Consider the following 19,778-nt stretch of genomic DNA (forward strand, 5'->3'; position numbering starts at 1 on the left):
TTCCACTCTGATATTGCTCTGTCTTGCACAACTCAAAGCCAGACCCCAAAGTGATCCCAAAATAGCAGAGATGTTGCAGGTTTCCTGTGAATTCAAACAATCTTTAGCTTAGCAACATGCCTCTCTTTCCAATGCGTCTTTGACCATGAGAATCCAAAAGACAGATGACTTTGAAATGCCACTTTAATTAGCAGCACACTTTACAGGCAGGGCTGCTGTTATTTTACTCAAAGGCGTTCCTTATCTAGGCAGTACAGTATTTTTTTCACTTCCTCACAGTACATTGGGAAACAACAAGACTTGATTTGTCAGCCAACCAAAGGGCCTCCTGCCTCTTTTATCTTGTGTATTGCACACACAAAGAAATAGCTGAGTTATGATTATGAGTACATTCATACAGTAACTAAAACCATCCTACGCTGCATTTCAGTCTTTTGTCTATCGCACAAGTAGTTACCTACTGAAATCTTATTTTGTGAAAAGCTGTGGCATGTGCAAGCTTAGTTTGTATTGTTTTTTTTTTCTTAAAAATTCCACAAATTGTTTAAGTCTCTATCTTTCATTATGTCCTAGATGTTCACATTAAGCAAAATTCCTTCACATCTAAGTGTTATCTTCTTCCACCTTCCTAAGCACTGATCTATCTTACACAAACCTTTAAACATTGTGGTACAAACTGTTTGAATGATGGTGTCTGAAATGCAGCAATGGAATTAAAAGTACCTTGTCAATCAAAGCTGCTTTCTTTAAAATATTGTACTTTCCTGCTTGCAGAAAGAGTTTGGAAAAATATAAGTATTCCCATGTAGACAAACCAGATTGATATTCTCAATTGCAGGCATGAATTAGTTCCCTTAAGTTCGGTTTCAGAAATGGATTGTCAAGATCTACTGTCAAATGAACTGGAAAAGAAAAACACATTAATTCTTCTGTGGCTTTAGACACAACATCAAGATTGTGTTGATTTTCTCATTTAATAATAAAAATCTTACAATAAACATCTATCAATGTAAAGCACGTGAAACACATTTAAACATTTAAAATAAAGGACAAAATGCTGAGTTAGGGAAAAAACGCCTTAGAGATATTTGAATAAATATATCTATTTCACAGCACTTATTAACTGATTCGGCAAGGAAACTAGCGATGTAAAGCACTATATACAGTAAAAGCAAATAATAAAGGCCATTGCCACTTATGCATTGTATATAACTTCATGGGTTTGGATTTATCTCCTGAAAGATGCTTTTCATCGAGACATTAAATTGAGTGCCGTACTGCAATGCGGTACTTTGACAAATCTTTTACTTTTTAGCAGATTAAAATCAAGATACAGATTAGAAACAGAAGTTACACGGGCAAGAAGACAGAGCTGTAACTATGTTTTCTTCATAATCTTCTCTAAGAGGTAGCAGATACGCTCTTCTTCACGTTTCTTGTAAAAGGAAGCAGAAATCTTTCTTCGAACCCGTCTGGCGTACACGTCCACCAGCAGCATGATAAAGGCAGTGAGATAGAGAGAGCCCACGGTGGTCGCTGCGGAGGAGTTGGGGCGTGAGAATGTCTTCACGCAGTCAGGAGCCAGGAGCGGTATTGAATAGGAGTAGCTTTTTTTCTCATAACGCACGTAATCGCTAATCTTAATATTTAGTCCGCTCACAATGTCACTTTTGAGTTCCACCTGGAAAAAATGTAAATAAATAAAATAAAACCGCAACGCAATTAGCCGCAAAACAACTTTGTATCATCAGAGTTTCAACAGCTCTTTTTCTTGACCAATGCTGGACATTTCCATAAGTTTGCAAAGCAATAGTGTAAACATCAGTCCGACAGGTTTCGTTGAGAGCCCAGAAAAACTTAAGGAACAAGAAAGGAAAGCAGAAGGCAACACGGTTGCAATGAGCATAACAAAAAAAATTAGTTTCACAAATCACTGCACTCGGACATGCCAGTTCAATATGTATTCCTGTTCCCTTCATTCACAAAGATCCCTTCTACTATACGTGTTGCGTTTATGTATTATTTTAGTTTGTTGTGTTAGTTGTGTTTAGATTCAAGTCTTGGTCAAAGACAGGGGTTTTCTTTTGTCGTGGATTACTTTATTCAATTCTTCCACAATGCTGTGTCCCTGTTATAAGATTCTTTCTGAATAAAATGTTTTTTTTTTCACACTCTGAACTCTGAAGTTGTGTGTCCAGTGTCTTTGCATAAATCGCCTAATATTAGTAATAGACTTTTTCCTATCACAAGGCCCTGTTGGAAAAATTAAAGAGCTGACATTTTCAATTATACAGGCACATACAGTAATTAAATTAATATCAAATCTCACACTTTTGTCCAGGAATGACATTAAACTTGTGTTTTCAGTCCTCCAGTGCTGCAATGAATGTTGAATTCAGAAATAACAATTGAGAAAATAAACATGTATGGTTATTTGCTCTTACATCCTGTTGTTTTTGACCTAGGTAATCAAAAGATTCATAACATTATGGGAAGTAAACAATGCCTTATTATACAACACTTCTGCAATTGTGAGAGAAACAGAGAGCAGAGAATACTCACATTCAGGCCGACATCTATAGTAAATGTGTTGTCGGGAATGTCTGATGCCCACGTTAGAAGTTCTTGCAGCAGGAAATAGATGAAGTAGTCGAGCCCAATTATCACTGCCGATATTAACCCATAGGACGAGAGGACCATGATGCCCCACAGACCTCTCCTCATCTCCTGTCCTGTCATTTTCCAGCCAGTAGTTCTGACAAGCTTCTTTGTGTAATGTGAGGGAATATCAGACAGGCCTTGCTCCTCGGCTAGCTCCAGCAGCTTGTGTGTCACATAAACATTGTCGTGTTTCAGGTCTGTGAGGTACCTTACTAAATATCCTACTGACGCTCCAAACAAGTACAGCAGGAAGAGAGCCGCCACAATCTTGTTGGTCACGTTCGAGGTTTCCCGCAAAATGCTTTGGATTGCAGAGAATTCTTTTTTTACTTGGGTCGCGAGCTCTTTCAGATTGTTTTTCACCTCCGAAATGTCAAAGTCCTGCATGAGGTGCAGGTTTGTTTTGTTCTCTTGAGGAAAAGGCACAGCACTGAACAAATTCTCAATATCGGACAGTGCGCATCTCAGCTCATTTGTGGAATTCAGGGTTGTTTCAGTGGTTTCCTCAGAAGCACATTTGATCATCTCTACTACTGCATTAATATTGGAGGCCGTGTTTGGGATGCAGTTGGCAGCTACGATCATTAGAGCGGTTGAAATGAGAATTTTACGGCCTTGCTTGGTGACCAGAGAAGGCACGATGATGGTGAACACACATCGAGCTGGGTGGACAAGGAAGAGAAGCAGGACTGAACACAAAGCCCAAGTCCCAGCCATAATACTGGAAAGAAGCCATCCGTATTGCAAACTATAGACCAGCCATGTGTGAAACAGGCCCCCCATGGAGAGTGCAATGCTTAGGCAGAGCAGAAAAAGGAAGACACCTTCTCTCCAGTTCGAAGGAGTGGGTTTTGAATACACATCCCAAGTCATCACTGCAGTTAGCTTCAGCTTTCTGAGCAATAATGACCTGCAGGAGAGAAAAAATGAAACCTTTTATATTATAACAAAAAAAGTATTACAGTATTTCCATAATACACTATATCGTTATATACAGTACATCGTGTATATACAATCGCATTAAAGTTTAATAAGTCATGTGTTCCAATAAGCAATAATGTATGCAGAAAAAAGTATTTTTACTGATATTTGCAGGAGGATGAGTGATTCAAAACAAAGGGACATTGAAATTACAGCGTTACATAAAACAACAACAAGTTGCACGGAATGAGGGAATCTGCAATAGTCAAACATTGCCATATTGCTGTCTTCTTGTCTTCTTTATCTACATCAAAAAATGATTGAAAATGATTGAAAAATGATTGCCTTGTCTACCTATTATTTTCTTTATCCTTGTCAAAGTAGAAATATTTTCATTTAGCATTGAAAGAAAATTAACAAATAATGTTAGAAATATATTTTTCTAAGTTTGGATTTTTAACTACAGAAATAAAATTTGCTAAAAAAAATATTTTTTGTGCAACATATGCATTTTGACTTCAAAAGTAAGCTGTGGATGGCAGCCATATAATGCTCTAAGTATTTATATATATATTGTTACAGCTTTAGGTGTCTAGGAAATGTCTTTAAGACACTTCCAGCTTCAAAGTAGAGGGGATGTTTGCTGATCAGGAACAATTGAAAAGTTTAGGTTGGTATACCTAGTTAATTAAGTTGTGGGTTAAGGATTGTCCATGAGCAGTCCAGAAACACACAATATAAGATCGCATTAAGATCACAGAGAAGAGGAAAAGTGAAGAAGAAAGACAAGTACAGGTAGAAGCAGAGAGAAAAGAGGGGAGAGAGAAGGTGAGACCATCCAAACCAAACCTGACTGGAGCTACGTAAGTATCTGACCCTTGCTAGCTTGCTATTCTGTAGTTTTAGAGAACTTTAGAGAACGTTTCCTGGGTAAAAGATCTCTAACCTCAGTTGGAGACATCTTTCCTGGTTAGGGCTGCATTTTTGGAATAGAGAGATAGCCTCCCATTTATTTTGTGGCACCCGGGTTTGAGATTTAACTGCAGGTTGTATTCGATTTATTATAATGGCAGCTTATCTCTTATTTGGCCTCTAAACGTATTATTTCAGAGTTTAATACTTAGTAGAAGTCTGGTTCTTTTTTGTCTGGGTGATTAGAACGTTAAGCCTCTAAAACGCCTTGTTTGTACATACTGCAAAAGCTAAACATAGTAACTTGTGTGTTGTATGTTTTGGTGCGTGTAGTGTACTGTACAGTATGTCTTGTCATCGTTAATAAACAGCTGTTTAGCCAAGTGTGCCTGGGATATTACACTTTTCACCAAAGCTGTGTCAGAGAATATAGAATTCAGGTGCCTGTATATACCAACCGCTCGGGTATATTCTGGTAAAAACAAGCTGGGGTTTAGGAATATTTATTTTACTTATTGACTAAACCGCTCGGTCAGTTCCTGATTTGCACTGTTTTCATAACCTCTCATTTGTGACAATATAACTTATATTATAATCTATATATATATGACATTTATTTTTACTAGGTAACAGAATAAATCATTGAGTAAAAGAAATTCTACAATTGAGAGTGCAATGTTATCAATGCATAAACCTCACAAGAGAAATACATTGTTCTTTCATGCAGCTGAAACAGGTTTGGAGAGTTTATCTTTCAGAGCCTTATTAACTGTGGCATGCCAAACAAGAACCTTTTTGTTGGCTAAAACGAAACAACATAGAAGTCCACAAGTAATATCTATTTGTGTTATATTTACAACCCTTTAAATCCAAACCCTACATCAGTTGAGTTACTTAGCATGTAGAGGAAGACTGAATAATCTCAGTGGTAAATGAGAAAGGTTGATGAGTTAAAGACTTTAACCGAATAGAGCATTAATTTGCCTTTGATATAATGTACCGTACCATAAACGATTCTATAGAAAGCAGCAGCTTGTTAGTAGTGGTATCACAAATTTGAAAATAAACATTTAAACAATAAAACCTGGATTTCTGATTTTGTGTTTGATTTTTAGTGTGAAAAAGTATCTGATTTTTAAGGATCAAACCTGACTCTCAAAAAGATACATACCAGAATGTGTGGAGTCTCTCCATTTCTTCTGTGGTAAAGAGTTAATTAGCAATAACTTTTCTGGAGCTCTGAGAAATATTACTTCTGTTTGACACAGAAGTCTTCTTTGCCCCCTGGCATCTTTTAAATATGCTAAATTCTGTACTAGTTCCCTGATTGGTAAAACAGTGTTCTCTAAAAGGACAAGCCACATGTACAGTTGCATACAGAATGTAGACTGAAGTTTAAGACTTAATTTCTCTGTGGGATTTTTCAGAACTGGGGGCCTCTGCTGTTGATCTGTGTTCCTGTTTTAATGGGATTTTCCCAGCTAAATGCTACACCGCTGGTTTAAGACCTCATCTGTAGTCATGCGTCCAGGATATCTGCTTCCAAAAGGTTTAGGTGACACTTAAAAATAAGAAATGATTTATCTGGAATGATCCAAAATGACTTTCTCTATTTCTTTTCAGTGGTGAAAACAAGTGTTGTTTTTTAAGGTTGCACTACACATGCCACAAAGGTGTAATCATTAACAACCGGATACCAACTACCAACCTTAAAACAAGAAGAACAGGAAATATTTTGTCCTGATAGTGACCCAAGAGATAAAGGAGTCTGTCTCAGCAAAGCAGTACAGCACTGGACTGCTTTGCCTTTGTTTATTGGTCAATCCTTCCACCTAGTGGCTGAGGTTCAAATGAGTGTTTTACAATCAGAGGCAGACTGTGCTCAACTAAAGCTTTTGCAAAGCATAGCATCCTCTAATACACATTTTTTTTCATGCAAAATCAGAGTTTGTCTGCATGCACCGATTTTTATCTTAGGAAAAGGAAGTGAGGACAGTGTCACTCTCCCAGGCATTCTTTGCTTTGGCCTTGGAGAAAAAGATTTGAAAAACCCAACTTCCACCCTGGTACTGTACAGTATGGAGTTGAAAAGAGAACAGCACATGATCTAAAATGGTTTCTGGCAGCAATTTGAAATATTAGAGATCTTCTTCTTCCAACTGACTTTATTTTATGTGACCCAACTACAGTATTACATTGTAAAATCATGACAATGATTTTGTGCCTAATCCCAGATGATTAAGGGTTAGGGACTTCAGTGGTTCCTTCCTTTATATAAAACACTTTGAGCTCTTATTAATTAAGAGAAAAATTGGAAAAAGAAAAAGTGTCTGGTACAACATCTGAGATTTCTGTACGAAAGGGTTCTTTCAGGACCCTATGCAGATCTGGGGATGAGTGAGGAAAACACGGGGAAAAAAGCATGCAGGAGTCGGGAATGAAAACAGGGGGCGTGTCCATGGTGCGCTGGTGTTCGGCGGAGTGACTCTGGGCCGGAAATCCAAGGCAAAACGTCCAAAGCCTGGCGGTCCATCCAAGACGAGGACAAACAGGATTAAACAGGGAGCGGGATCCGGTGGAGGGTCGGGGGGGGAAAAAGGGGGAATGGGACCAGACGCTACTAGTCCCAGACTCCCTTCGTACTGAAACCAATGCAGAGCCCGGAACAGAGTGCGCGTCTGGCTCTTATAGGGAAACAGGAACAGGGAGCAGGTGCACAAAATCAACTTATAAGTGAAAGAGCCGGAGCGCCCTTGAGGGGGAGGGACTACAATCGTGACAATTTCTAAGCAAACTCTCAGTTTCAGACGTAGAACAATTCTTAAATAACTCAACATTCACCAAATCTAAAAACAGATGCATTTGGTTTATTTTTAAAAATAGATTAATTGAATGATAGAACTAATAACTGTGTTGAGAATTAAAATGACAATGTCGAAAAGAAATCCTGATATTCAATGGATCATAACCTTCTATAAACAAGCATGACTATGAGTCAATTTACAGGTATATGAACATTCTTTAATTTATGCATTTATAACAAGTTTCAACCTTAACATCTACGTCATTGTATCTGTAGTTCATTCTGAACTTCACAATTGCGGCCATCTACGTCTGCTGGAAAACCTCCTTCAGAACAGGGCAGACCTCCAGTTTACCCTGTGAGAGCAATTAATGGAGGACGATGGTAAATGTGAAAGCAGCAGCCAAGACAACACAGCCTGTTAGAGATGCAGCTTGTGGGAGCTGCTCCAAAGTGATCACCAATCCAGATTGTGTAGGGGTGCACAACTCTACACTAACACTTCAGTCCACAGAGTAGTCTTTGCCTAACCCTAGAAAATGTCTTGGTGAGGCCCAGTAACTCTACAGAGCTTCTAAGCAGCAGTATTGCAGAGGCTTTCACACTGTGGTCTGCACTGGAACCAGAGTCTATCCTGGCAAGCAATGGGTGAAAAGCAGGGTACATCCTGGTGAGGACACCATTGCAAAACAGTATACACACAGACATACATAGGGTCAGTTTTCCCAGAGACCAATTAACCTACCAGTATCTCTTTGGACTGTGTGAGGAAACAAGAGCACCCAGAGGAAACCCACATGAACACGAGGAGAACTGCCATCACTTTTCATATACATGAAAATTCTTTATTATATTTATTTTAAAGAAGAGCAAAAACACAACGTTTTCGGCCATGGAGCCTTCTTGAAGAAGGCTTCACAGCCGAAATGTTGTTTTCTCTCTTCTCTTTTCAGAGAAATAAACCTTTTACTTGTTCCTTTGCAGCCCACGTATGCTGATGCAGCTACCCACCTGAACTATATTTAAATATGTGTTATATATATATATTATTTGAATTATCTCATGTTACCCTTGGACCAAGGAGTTAGAAAATAGATGGACAGAAATATGAAAAATGTTTCTAGATTTCCGTCATCCATGATGGCACTTAACTCATAGTGTGACATTGTCTGGCTCTTTTAATTCTGTAAATGAGCCTTTGCTGTCCTCTTGTGGCAGTTAAAGTGAAGCAGAGCACTTGACAACAACAAGAACTCCACAGGTTCTTGGCATTTCCACACCCAGTAAAACTATTTATTATGATGTTAAAAGCATTTCAATTCTCATTTTTTATCAAGATAGTATCAATCTTCGCAATACTACTGTACGTCTGTCTCCTGTTTAAAGCTGTGACACAGACATTGTTAAGGAAGCCATCATATGATGGTAATCATGATCTCAGTCTCCTTGTATTAGGAAAGCTGTTCAGCTGCATAAGAGCATCTTAAAATAGATTGCTAAATCATAAAATGGGGGAAAAGTTTCATTCACAGCTTGTACGAACAGAGTATAACCCTAGCCAAAGACTTCCTTTGAAATTTCCGTAGAAATTCTAATTAGACATTTCGAAATGTTTTACTCAAAATAAATTTACTCACAGCATTCAGTAGCTGGAAAAATAAATGCTAAATCAATAAAGTCTAATCAATCCCATTCTTAGCTTGGTTAGGCACCCAAACGTCCAGCTGAAAAATAGCAGAAGCTGTTGTAACAAGGACAAGGACTGGACAGCCCTGTCCCACACTCTGTGGTCACTAGTTAACAACTTGCAATGTTTGACTTGTACGCCAGAGGTCACCTGAGAGCTATAAAGAATGTTTCTTAAGCACTGAAAGTATTTAAAATCCAATAAACCCTTTTCATCCACGTGAGAAAGTGGCTGTGCTTAATCAGATTGTGTCACTCCTTCAGACACAAACTTTCAGCACTGATCTATAGTCCCAGTCTGACAGAACACAATAGGGCTGCATTCATTCTTTCCAAGAATCCGTTCACATAAAAATCACAAGCTTCTTTTGTTCAATCGTGTCCAGCCAGCAAGAGTGGTCAGGGTCTTTTCCTCTTAAGCCCACACGGATATTAAGGTCCAAATGAACGTGTGTGACTTACTTCACGTGATATTGAAGCTGGACTATCATTTGCTTCTGTGTTTGTTAGTGTTTCTTTGGACTTTTCTTTTATCTACGTTAAAACGTAAAACATAAAACGTTTTTTATGGCGCTTGTGAAAGACTTCATCATCGACAAATATTTACGTAGTGGGTGAAATCTTGACCGGGTGAAGCAATGTGGAGTTAACTGGCTACTGGTGATTAGCTCGCTGCTTTTCATTCATCTATAGAGAATGTGCTGGCTGCCCCCTTTTCTGGGTCTGTAAGTTTCATATCTGTGATCAAGACACGCTGTGAATGTTTCCTTCTGTTCTGGTTTCAAGAGTTCAGCTCCTGTTTCTTTTATAGTGTTACTGTCACATCTCTTAGTCACTTCAGTTAATTAGCATTTTGGTAGCGTCTTAAGACACGCTGTGAATGTTTCTTTCTGTTCCGGTTTCAAGAGTTCAGCTCCTGTTTCTTTTCTAGTGTTATTGTCACATCTCTTTGTCACTTCAGTTAATTAGCATTTTGGTAGCGTCTTAAGGGAAGTGTCCTTGTTTTTATCATAACATTGAGAAGGACCACATTTTTTTTTACATGCGTAAGCAACTGTATATAAAAGTTTTGCATTTTTTATCATGAAACATAGGCTATTGCTGTAATACTGTACTGTTTGAGGTTCTGATTTGATTGTTTTTCATGGCTAATCCTGACTGGGGTTTTTTCTGATAACCCACTGCCCGATTTATCAGTTGAGAGTCCTTGATTTTTGTAAGAAATTCAGGAGAAAATCCCCCCACTGCTTTCAAATAATCATGACTAAAAAAAGATATTTAATTTTTTTTTATCATTACCAGTCAATTGCACTATTGTTACCTTGATTTACTTAAAGGAGATGTGCAGAAGGCATTTCAGAGGGTAATGCTTGCTCTCAGGTATTTCAGGATTATTACATTAGTTTTACATTCTAAAGTGTCCAGTAGTTTCACAGACCTATTATTAAAACTACATGTAATTAGTACTTTATTATATTTCAGATGAACAAATCTAGGAGCAGGTTTGCAGACTGAGATCAGTACTAGTCCTAGACTTGTGTACCTATAATAATATTACTCAGTCCGAGATTAGCCAACAAGAACAATCAAAAACAGGAAAAAGAATACTGATTTTCTGCAAAGGCAGATCCATTATACAAATGCTGTGGAGATAAAAAATGTTTTGGAACTGTGGAATATTGAAATACAAGGGAGTTGCTGCCTCACTTTTATTCAAAAATCAACCGAAGAAATAAAGTTTGATATGGTGACAAAGACACTTCAGCACTTTGATATTTTGTTTGCAGTTTGTATTTGTCCCTTATTGGTGTCACTATTAATGAAAACAATTACAGCATGTTGTGCTTGCCAGGGATCTATGGATACTTATGGTCTGTACCACTGTATGGTCTTACTGTATGATTGTGTTTCGAAGGAGCAATAAAATAATCCCTTTGATATTGCACAATTTATCGAAATAACCCAGGTTACTTACTTGGATGCTAATTTAAATATACCTTTAAAGTGCTTTCAATATTTTCAAGGTAAAATTGGAATCTGATCACACTGGCAGCTTCAAAATGATAAATCCTTTAAAAAAATAATGATATTGTTATTGCAATCCTGGAACTTATCGTTGTTGTTTTTTTCCAGTTTCGGAATGGCCCTTTTAAAAGTTTGAAGCACTGGTCAGGCTACGCTTTCCCCTCAGAGACTTTCACAAAAAAAACACCAGTCCTCTTCTTCTCCTGCTTGGCCACTATTTTTCGATAAAGGAAAACGATTCTCCTTTCCTCCTGCCTCTTGAAGAAGGACGCCGAGACTCTCCGGCGAACCCGTCGGATGTAGACCTCGAAGACCACCAGGATGTAGGCCATCAGGTATAGGAGCCCCAGCTGTAGGACCACACCGCTGTCCGGTTCGGATGGCTCTATGACACAGCGCCCAGGCACCAGGTTGAAACTCCAGTGATATGGCTTCTGATGACGTAAGATCTCCTCATCACAACTTGAGTGAAATAAGCTGCAGATCGGTGTAATCCTCCGAACCTGCCATAGAAAAGCAGAAAAAAACATTCAACCTACTATACAGCTCAGACCAAAAATTTTTCCCCCAAAAAAACTAGAGACAATCTATCAGCATGAGCCAGAGGCTGAAGTCATTTCTTTTTAGCAGTACCATGGTGGGTGTAATGCGTGCATCGGGGTGTTATTAGTGACATTAAAGAACATAAAGCATCGATGTTCTCATTCTTTCAGTTGGTATTTAAAGAAGTATGTTTGGTCCCCTTTCTGTTCCCCCTGTTTAAAGTCTTTTTGAATTCAATGTGCTTATGATTTCATGAGCCATCAATGGACTTCAAGAAGACAGAAAGAGCAGTTGAAGGAAATCTATCCACTTCACCATATTGTAGTGGATGTTTCTGTGGCAGAGTTTGGCCTTGAACTACTGATATGCTGGACACCCTGTATCCCCCTAACATTTATTTGTCTGATTCAGAAGAGACAAATCAATTATCCTTTTTGTTCTGTTGTTAATACCTGAATATCTTACTTGGACTGTTTCACATTGTTCTTTGATATCTCTTTGATATGATTCGAGAAACGTCTTGTACTGATTGCGGTACATCAATTTTGCTGTTTTGAGCCTCATTCTAAGCCAGTTTTATGCTTACTTCCAGCTTCCAACACTGCTCTTTTGTATTGAAGCTTGCAAAAAATAATTCACTCTCATTTATTTGTGGAAAGCAATGGTTGAGACAAAATGGCTGCTTACTTACTGTGTACTTTACATCGATGGTGGCTGTCACATATGGATCGCCTGATAACCAGAGCCCACCGGCAACAATGAAGTGAAAAACCATGTGATCTACAGCAATGACCACGAGAGTGAGGATTAAATATGAAGTGATCACCAGCAGATAGGGAACACATCTCAGGAATTCCTGTTGGGACATTCTGCAGCCTCTGGAGCTGATGAGTTTTTTAGCATCGCCGGGTAATATCTCTATCCCGTTCTGTCGTGCCAACCGCTCCAGCTGCCTGGTGATGTAGACATTGTCAAACCTCACATCCGTCAGATACGCTTTCAGGTACCAGGTTGAACTGGTTACCAGGCAAATGACAAACATGGCAGCGAGGAGCCTATTAGCCTGGAGGAGGGTTTCCTCGACCAACATTTTAACCCAGGAAAAGTCGCCTTCAATCTTCTGGCTCACGAGATTGAACTGCTGCTGGACCTCAGACACATTAATCCTCGTGCGAGTGTCAAAATGTGTCAGGCTCTTTACAAACGTGATTTCATTTTTCCTGGCCTGGATGATCCTTTGGATGAGCTCTTCTTTGGCTTCGTTCACCAGCTGCGAGGAGTTGATGAGGCTCTCTGTGAGGGCGACGGAAGTGCATCTCAAAATGCGCGCGATGACATTAACGTTCCTGGCGATATTGGGGATAACATTGAGGACCAAGAGCATGATGGAGGTGGAGATGATTAATCTGCGGCCTTTCTTGGTGCCCAAACAGGGCAATATTACAGTAAACACACAGCGGGCAGGGTGAACAAGTGACAGGACAAGGAAGATGGCTGTGCTATATATCCATGTTGTTACACTGGAAGCACAGAGGCCATATTGTAAGGTTTTAGACAGCCACTGGAAGAAGAGACCACCTGTTGCCACAGCAATAATGAAGCATAATAACAGCAATGTCAGACCCTCTGCACAGCTATCAGGCTTAGGCTTGGTATAAGCACTCCAGCAAAATTCCAGGGTGGTTTTTATGGTGGTAACTGCTCTCCGACAAACCCTGAAAAACAATATGGGTGTTTCAGTTACTGTGTTTTCCCAGATGAAAATATTTCTAGATTGACTATATTTAAGTTAAACTTCCCATTGTGGTTCTGCTGAGGACCAGCTCAAGATCAATTTGTGGAAAGAACAGAGCTTTACTGAAGGAAAGCAAAGTGAGTCAACCTGGTTAATTCACATGTTTTCCACCGAAACATTTAAGGCAAGCTTTTTGGGGCTCTACTGTATGCTGCAAACAAATCTTGGTCTCCTTCAACTGGTCTCAGAACACATCTTCTTGATCTAGTTTAGTGTTTTCATGGATTTCCCAAAATCGTTCACCACACAGACTAGACAAATCCTCAACATGCCTTTGTCATTTAAAGACAGTGTATAAACATAAACAGAGACTGTAGAAGTTAGATTCTCAAACAGGCTTTGTTGGATGAACACTGTTTCATGCCTTATAAACAAGTTAAGAATTATAGTAATTTTTTTCCAGTTTCATTTATTATAAACCGATTATTATATTATATATTATAATATATATTATATTATTCATCAAGATTATTTGTGAAAGAGCAAAGAAAAGATGTTTGCCACAATGAATTTTGTTTAAAATAAAGAAAGTCTTGTATAACCTGCCATAATGATTTAATGTCTTGTATTAAAGGAAGGACTAGGAAATTGCAAAATCACAGGATTTTAATAAAGAAATTAGAGGCGGAGAAAAATATTTTTCTTTAGGGAGTGTTAATGCTCGTCTCTTACAGCTTTTCTTATCTTTTAAAGACTCTTTTAAAATAAAATTATACATACCGTAGGTTTTGGAAAAAGTAGATGCATCTTTTAAGGCCAATCATCTTTTCTGTGTGTAAAGCTTCTGTGTGTAAAGGCTGCTTCAGAGGATTTTAGAGACTGAGAAGCAAAATAGGGAAGTTCAGCCTACAGTCACTGTCATACCAACAATCAGCTGGTTGCTGGTATGTTGGGGTTTGCACAGCAGTTTCCATTCAGTGTGAATAATTACAACACTTTAGAATAAGGTTTACCTGGAAGCTTTGTGTTAGTTCTTTATGAATGACATACTGGCAATTAAGAAAAGATGGCCAGCTCTTGTGTAAAGGAATGATAGGTACTGTATTATTACATTTTATTATTAACGAATAATTATTTCAGAATTGCTTTTCATGGTTCTGTAATAAGGAGTTCTACATTTACTACCATTCTAGAAGCTGTGTTTCAGTAATAAAGCAGTAATACATGGAGTCTCGTATTTTGAAGTGTTACCAACCTAGCATTAAAGGTATCAAAGAATTCTTTCAATTCTTTCTTTGAAAGTGTCATTAGAATCATGACGCCTTTCATTTTTTTTTTCATCTTTCTGTTGGGAAGGTACAGTAAATTCTCGCATGAGGTGGAAAAGAGGTGGAAATTAGTGGTATACAGCACCGTGATGAAAAGCAACGTGCAATACTGTATATCACCTGCTCTCACAAAATCAGTGTCTGAGTTAATTTATCAATTTTTCAAACAATCTCTAAAGGGTGAAAGAGGGTGAAATAGAGGCGAATTTTGTATTGAATATATACAGTATTTGGGGTAACTCACAGCTACCTGAGGCAACAGCAACCTGTATATAAGGATGACATTGACAGAACCCCAAAAGAGATGAGAAGGAAGCCCCATAACAATGATGCAGAATTATTCAATGGCAGAGTGTACAGTGTGCGTGCTTTTGATCAATAGGGTCAGAATGGAAACGAAAGGAACAACATAAGCTTTGGAAGATCTATGGATTTAACTGCACTGACTGGGATTGTCTTAAAAGTTGCAGAGACCAGAGTGCTGATCTATAATAATAATAACATTTACAGCTTCACAGGTAATAGGGACTCTCCTCCACCAACAGCAATCTGTAGCCCCCATGTGGATGATGTGTTGGCAGCCAAAGTGTGCCAGGGAACAAGTAAAGGTTTATTCCATGCTGAAAAGAGAAGAAAAGAAACACAACGTTTCGGCCGTGGAGCCTTCTTTGGGTGTGAGTGTTATGTCCCAGTGTGTGTTCTGTGTGTGTTTTTTCTTTTATGTCCACACTGCTGACCCTTGATTGTTCTCCCTTCCCCATTGGCCAACCATCACACCACTGTTTCAGTATGATGTCATCATCCATCAGCCCTCAGCCAATCAGAACTCATTTTATTCACTATATAACATGGAGGCTTTCATGAAGAAAAGGGCCTTTCGTTAGACTTCGGTCCTGTTTGGTTTTGGTTATCGCTTCGCTTCGCTTCGGCTTCATTTGTTGGTTTGTTTTTGCTTTGTGTGTGTGTGTATTTTCGTATAGCTTCGGCTTTGTTGTTTTGTTGGTTTTACGTTAGTTTCTTTGTACTTTCGTTTGTGTGTTCATCCTTGTTTTGCCATTACCTTGCCTCGGTGTTACATGTTCAACCTTTGTGTTCTTTTGTACCCTGTTCCTGTTGATTGCTCTTGTTTTCCCTTATTTGTATTCCTGGTTCACTTGTGTTTTGTGTGAACTTTTGTATATAAGGTTAGTTTAGGTTGTTGGGGTACACTTTACACACTTAGTTGATTTTGTATTAGTACACTAGTTTAGTACGGGTGAGTGCCATTTGTCTTGTATGGTTTTGGGTAGTCAGTGCAGGTTAGCTAGGGTGTTGAAGACACCGAAGACCGTGTGTTTCGGGTTTTCTTTTGTAGTCAGATTAGCTTTCCCTCACTGTCCTAGCCAGCTCCATTTTGTTTGTTATTTTCTTTCCTTTGGCACCACTCTAGTTCCTTACCCTTGTAATCATGCTTCCTTGTCCCTCACCAAAACCCACCTGCTTCCAAAAGAATTATCCTAAATGTTTTCACCCCTTTTCCCCTAGACACTTGGGGTCATAACATTATGGATAATGTTGAGAGGGAAGTCAGCAGCTGATATCTCATGGGAAAACTAAAGCCAGGAAAGAAGAGGAGGCAGGAGCATGGGGAGGCAGACTGGGCACTCAGGTAGTGCGAAGTCAAGAGAGGTAAAGAGAGGTGAGAAGTCGAAACCTGCATGTGAATAGAGGGAATTAGGAGGAAATGAATCTGTCGCTGGGAGAAGAGGGAACTTGTGATCCTAGTTTCAGGAAAGTTTTGGTCTCGGATGTCTCTCTGCAATAGGAGTTAAGAAACCCTTCTTCGAGAACGCAGACGGAAGGAGATCAGTGTGATCATGGTGGTTAGAGGTGAAATGAGAAATGATGGGCTTGGAGAAATCTTTGATCCTCACAGCCCTGACATGTTCTCTGAAGCAGTCTCCCAGTCTCCTTCCTGTTTGCCCAGTGAAGATAGCTGGGCATTGTCTGCAAGAAATGCAGTAAATAAGGTTGCTGGATGTACAAGATATCATCTGAGTGATCCTGAATTGTCCTGAGGGGCCTTGCATGAGCGTGGTGTTAGATATATATTTGCAGGTGATGCAGCGTGTTCTGTCGCAGGGGAAAGTGCCTGGTGCGGATGATTGCTGAGGGTGGTCAAAGTGTGCCAGTATGCTCAACACGCCAGCTATCAGGGGAGGAGAACAGAGTGATGATGCCAATTCATAAATGGGGATTATTAGAAGGCCATTACTGGTAAAGGCCAGAGGAACATTTGGCCAGGACACCAGGGTAACACTGCTAATCCTTTCAATAAATGCCTTTTTTTTAATGACCACGGAGAGTCAGGACCTTGGTTTTAAGTCTCATCCGAAGGGTGGCACCTTTTTACAGTATAGTGTCCCATCACTATACTAGGGCATTAGGACCCACACAGGCCACAGGGTGAGCTCCCCCTACTGGTCCCACTACTGGTCCCACTAGCACCACTTCCAGCAGTAACCTTAGCCTTCCCAGGAGGTCTCCCATCCAGGTACTGACCAGAAACACACCTGCTGAGCCTGCTGATGAAAGATGGTCATCACCACAGTGGTGAAGAGACCAGTGATTAGTGAACACTTGTTGATTTTCATGGATGAACAGGGGGTCAGACTGAATCCAATGTGCTGGTGAAGATTTGAGCCTCATGTGCCTGGAGTTTGAACCACTAGGTAGGTAGGTACAGTAAGTGTCTTTTCAGGCCATAAAGCCCCATGGGGAATGGGGGGAAAGGGCCACCATTTTTCTTGACCATCTGACACTGGAGGTGATGTGGTCAGCACTAAGCTCCGCCCGGCCTATTACCCCAGGAAGGATTTCCTAAAAGCTGTTCTTACAATCCTCTTAATTAGCCCAGAGGCGTGTCTAATTCCAGACAGAGCCTATCCTGACAGCTCCTTTCCCTCATGTGGAATTCGCTCCCTCTGAGTGCTAATTGGCCAATCAGACCAACTGTGTCACGAATCATAGTCCCGCATGCACCTCCGGCGTACACACCTGCGCCGCTGTTAGCAATTAGCACAGCACTCCCCGCTTTCACATATAAACCCCTTCACTCCGTTCACTCCTCGCTCACTGTTGAGTTAGTCATAGCCTTTCCGTTGTGTGCTTTTCTTAATTTACTGCTTACTGGATACCGACCCCGCTCTGCCTCCGACCTCGACTCCGTCTCTGCCTCGCGTCTCTGGATCTGTTTACCTCGCTGCCTCGACCTCTGGACTCCCGACCCTGCTCTGCCTCCGACCTCGACTCCATCTCTGTCTCGCGTCTCTTGGATTTGTTTACCTCACTGCCTCGACCTCTGGACTCCCGACCTAGCCTGGCTAGTCCGACCTCAAACTTTGTCTCTCATCCCTTAGAAGTCCGACCTGATTCCTATTGGCACCGCATAGGATCCGAACCTCTACACCACTGGTCCTCATTCATTCCTGTGACAAACTGTGTCTCATTCCACAGGTTTTTCCCACGAACAGGTGGCTTCTTCTCAGAGACACCTCTCACTACCCTTCCACCACATGCCCGCAAAGTGCCCCAGTCTTGTATATTAACCAAAAATGTGATGTACTGTAGCCAATGCAGATATTTTAATTTCAAAACTCCATTTTGAAAATTATTGCTTTTAAAGCTGGGGTGGCACAGTGGTGCTGTAGTTAGCATGGCTGGCTTGCAGCCCTGGGGTTCTGGATTCAATTCCTGGGGTGCTATCTGTATGGAGTTTGTAAGTCCCCCCTATGTTTGGGTGCTCTGGTCTCCTCCCACAGTCTGAAGACATGTTAATTGGCCCTGGTATGACACACTTGTTTTTGTCTGTATGTGCCCTGTTACAGAAAATAATAGAAAAGTGAATTAATGTGTAAAAAAGTTAGTTATTTACTTAGTAAATAAGTTATTTAAGTTATTTCACCCATTGTTTGCTGGATAGGCTCCGGCTCTCCGGCGACCGTGTATTGGACAAAGTGGCTAGAAAAAGGATGGATGAATTTTAAAAGCTAATTGTCATAGTGCTTACTTTATTGATTGCCCACAGATAACATTGTTTAAAACCAATGAAATGTAGCCACGTTTCTCAGAGTTGTGCATCATCTCTATTTACATTAGTAATTCAATACAGTGATTAGAAAGGCCTCTTTCATTAACCTCTATGGATTTTAGGAAGGGTCTCGGCCTTTATTAACCAGTTAAGGGTTTCCATCCTTAAATATTCCTGCAGTCTGTGTTCAATGCTAAATTCTAATCCCCATTTTGTTTTAGGAAATATGCAGCCATCTAAGAAATTTTCTTTTTTGCATAAGACAGGAACATAGAAATATGCATCTTAAATTGTGTTAGTTTTCCAAACTTCTGCATTTTTGCTTTGGAGAGGAATAACATTTGGAAACTGAGAATCAATTAAACACAGTGAAAGGAATTTAACAGTTTATTCTCATCATGAGAATGAATGAAGGCAACCTTGTATTGTTTTAAAGTAACAGTGTGTGTATTGTTTAGTATTGCCCAATACATCTTTCTCAAGTTCCTTATTTTTGTGCTTATTGTGGTTTTTTTCCCACCCTTTCTTGTAAAATGTGGAAATTCCTGTTCAGCTGTGTTTGCCTGGCCTCTGTGAGTTGCAGAGGTCCTCGCTTGCACTTACTCACCCCTACACTTTGCTGTTGACACATACTGAGACAGATCGTCAGATCCCAGCACAGAATTTCTGCCGAGGAGCCATAGTCCTTTTGAAATTCTATCCCTGCTAGTTTAGAATACTTTTGTCAGAGGAAGAGGAGTGTACCGCTGCTGCTAGTATTGAGCTGTGCTCACTAACAAGTCTCTAGCTTTTCTATTGACCAGGTGTGTCAGACTCAATTTCTGCATGGCCCAATGTCTTCTGATTTCTGATCCACCAAACTCTCAGTTATGTTGTTTTTTTTTTATTAATTAGCTGCACAGCTTTAATGCAATTCACCTGGCTCTGAGTTATTTTAACAGTAAATATTTTTTGATTAATTTAATATTTTTAGCAATTAGCTGTGGAAGAAATGAAAAACATCCTTAAGAAAATATCGAGGCCAATTGCTTACTCAGATTGGAACAAAAACTAAAAGCCGCAAGGTCTTATGGGGACTGAATGTGACACTCCTAA

The 19,778-nt window shown here is 39.8% G+C and overlaps 2 protein-coding genes and 1 long non-coding RNA gene across 3 annotated transcripts; 1 reads left to right on the plus strand and 2 right to left on the minus strand.

Annotated features, from left to right (window-relative positions):
* Window positions 1-213: 213 nt before the first annotated feature.
* On the minus strand, window positions 214-5,902 carry LOC148648066 (osteoclast stimulatory transmembrane protein-like). Its single transcript, XM_088608111.1, has 3 exons — window positions 5,666-5,902; window positions 2,563-3,571; window positions 214-1,681 (listed from the first exon to the last, which is right to left on the minus strand). The coding sequence occupies exons 1-3, from the start codon at window positions 5,686-5,688 to the stop codon at window positions 1,379-1,381; spliced, it is 1,335 nt and encodes a 444-aa protein (XP_088464237.1). The 5' UTR covers window positions 5,689-5,902; the 3' UTR covers window positions 214-1,378.
* Window positions 5,903-9,384: 3,482 nt separating this feature from the next.
* LOC148648067 (uncharacterized) lies at window positions 9,385-14,566 on the plus strand. Its single transcript, XR_015926772.1, has 2 exons — window positions 9,385-9,704; window positions 11,117-14,566. It is a non-coding gene; the product is annotated as an uncharacterized LOC148648067 (long non-coding RNA).
* On the minus strand, window positions 10,679-14,156 carry LOC148648068 (osteoclast stimulatory transmembrane protein-like). Its single transcript, XM_088608084.1, has 3 exons — window positions 14,067-14,156; window positions 12,243-13,266; window positions 10,679-11,511 (listed from the first exon to the last, which is right to left on the minus strand). The coding sequence occupies exons 1-3, from the start codon at window positions 14,108-14,110 to the stop codon at window positions 11,158-11,160; spliced, it is 1,422 nt and encodes a 473-aa protein (XP_088464210.1). The 5' UTR covers window positions 14,111-14,156; the 3' UTR covers window positions 10,679-11,157.
* Window positions 14,567-19,778: the final 5,212 nt, after the last annotated feature.

Source organism: Lepisosteus platostomus, chromosome 15, assembly GCF_059453375.1.
Source record: "Lepisosteus platostomus isolate fLepPlt1 chromosome 15, fLepPlt1.hap1, whole genome shotgun sequence".
Classification (NCBI taxonomy): Eukaryota; Metazoa; Chordata; class Actinopteri; order Semionotiformes; family Lepisosteidae; genus Lepisosteus; species Lepisosteus platostomus.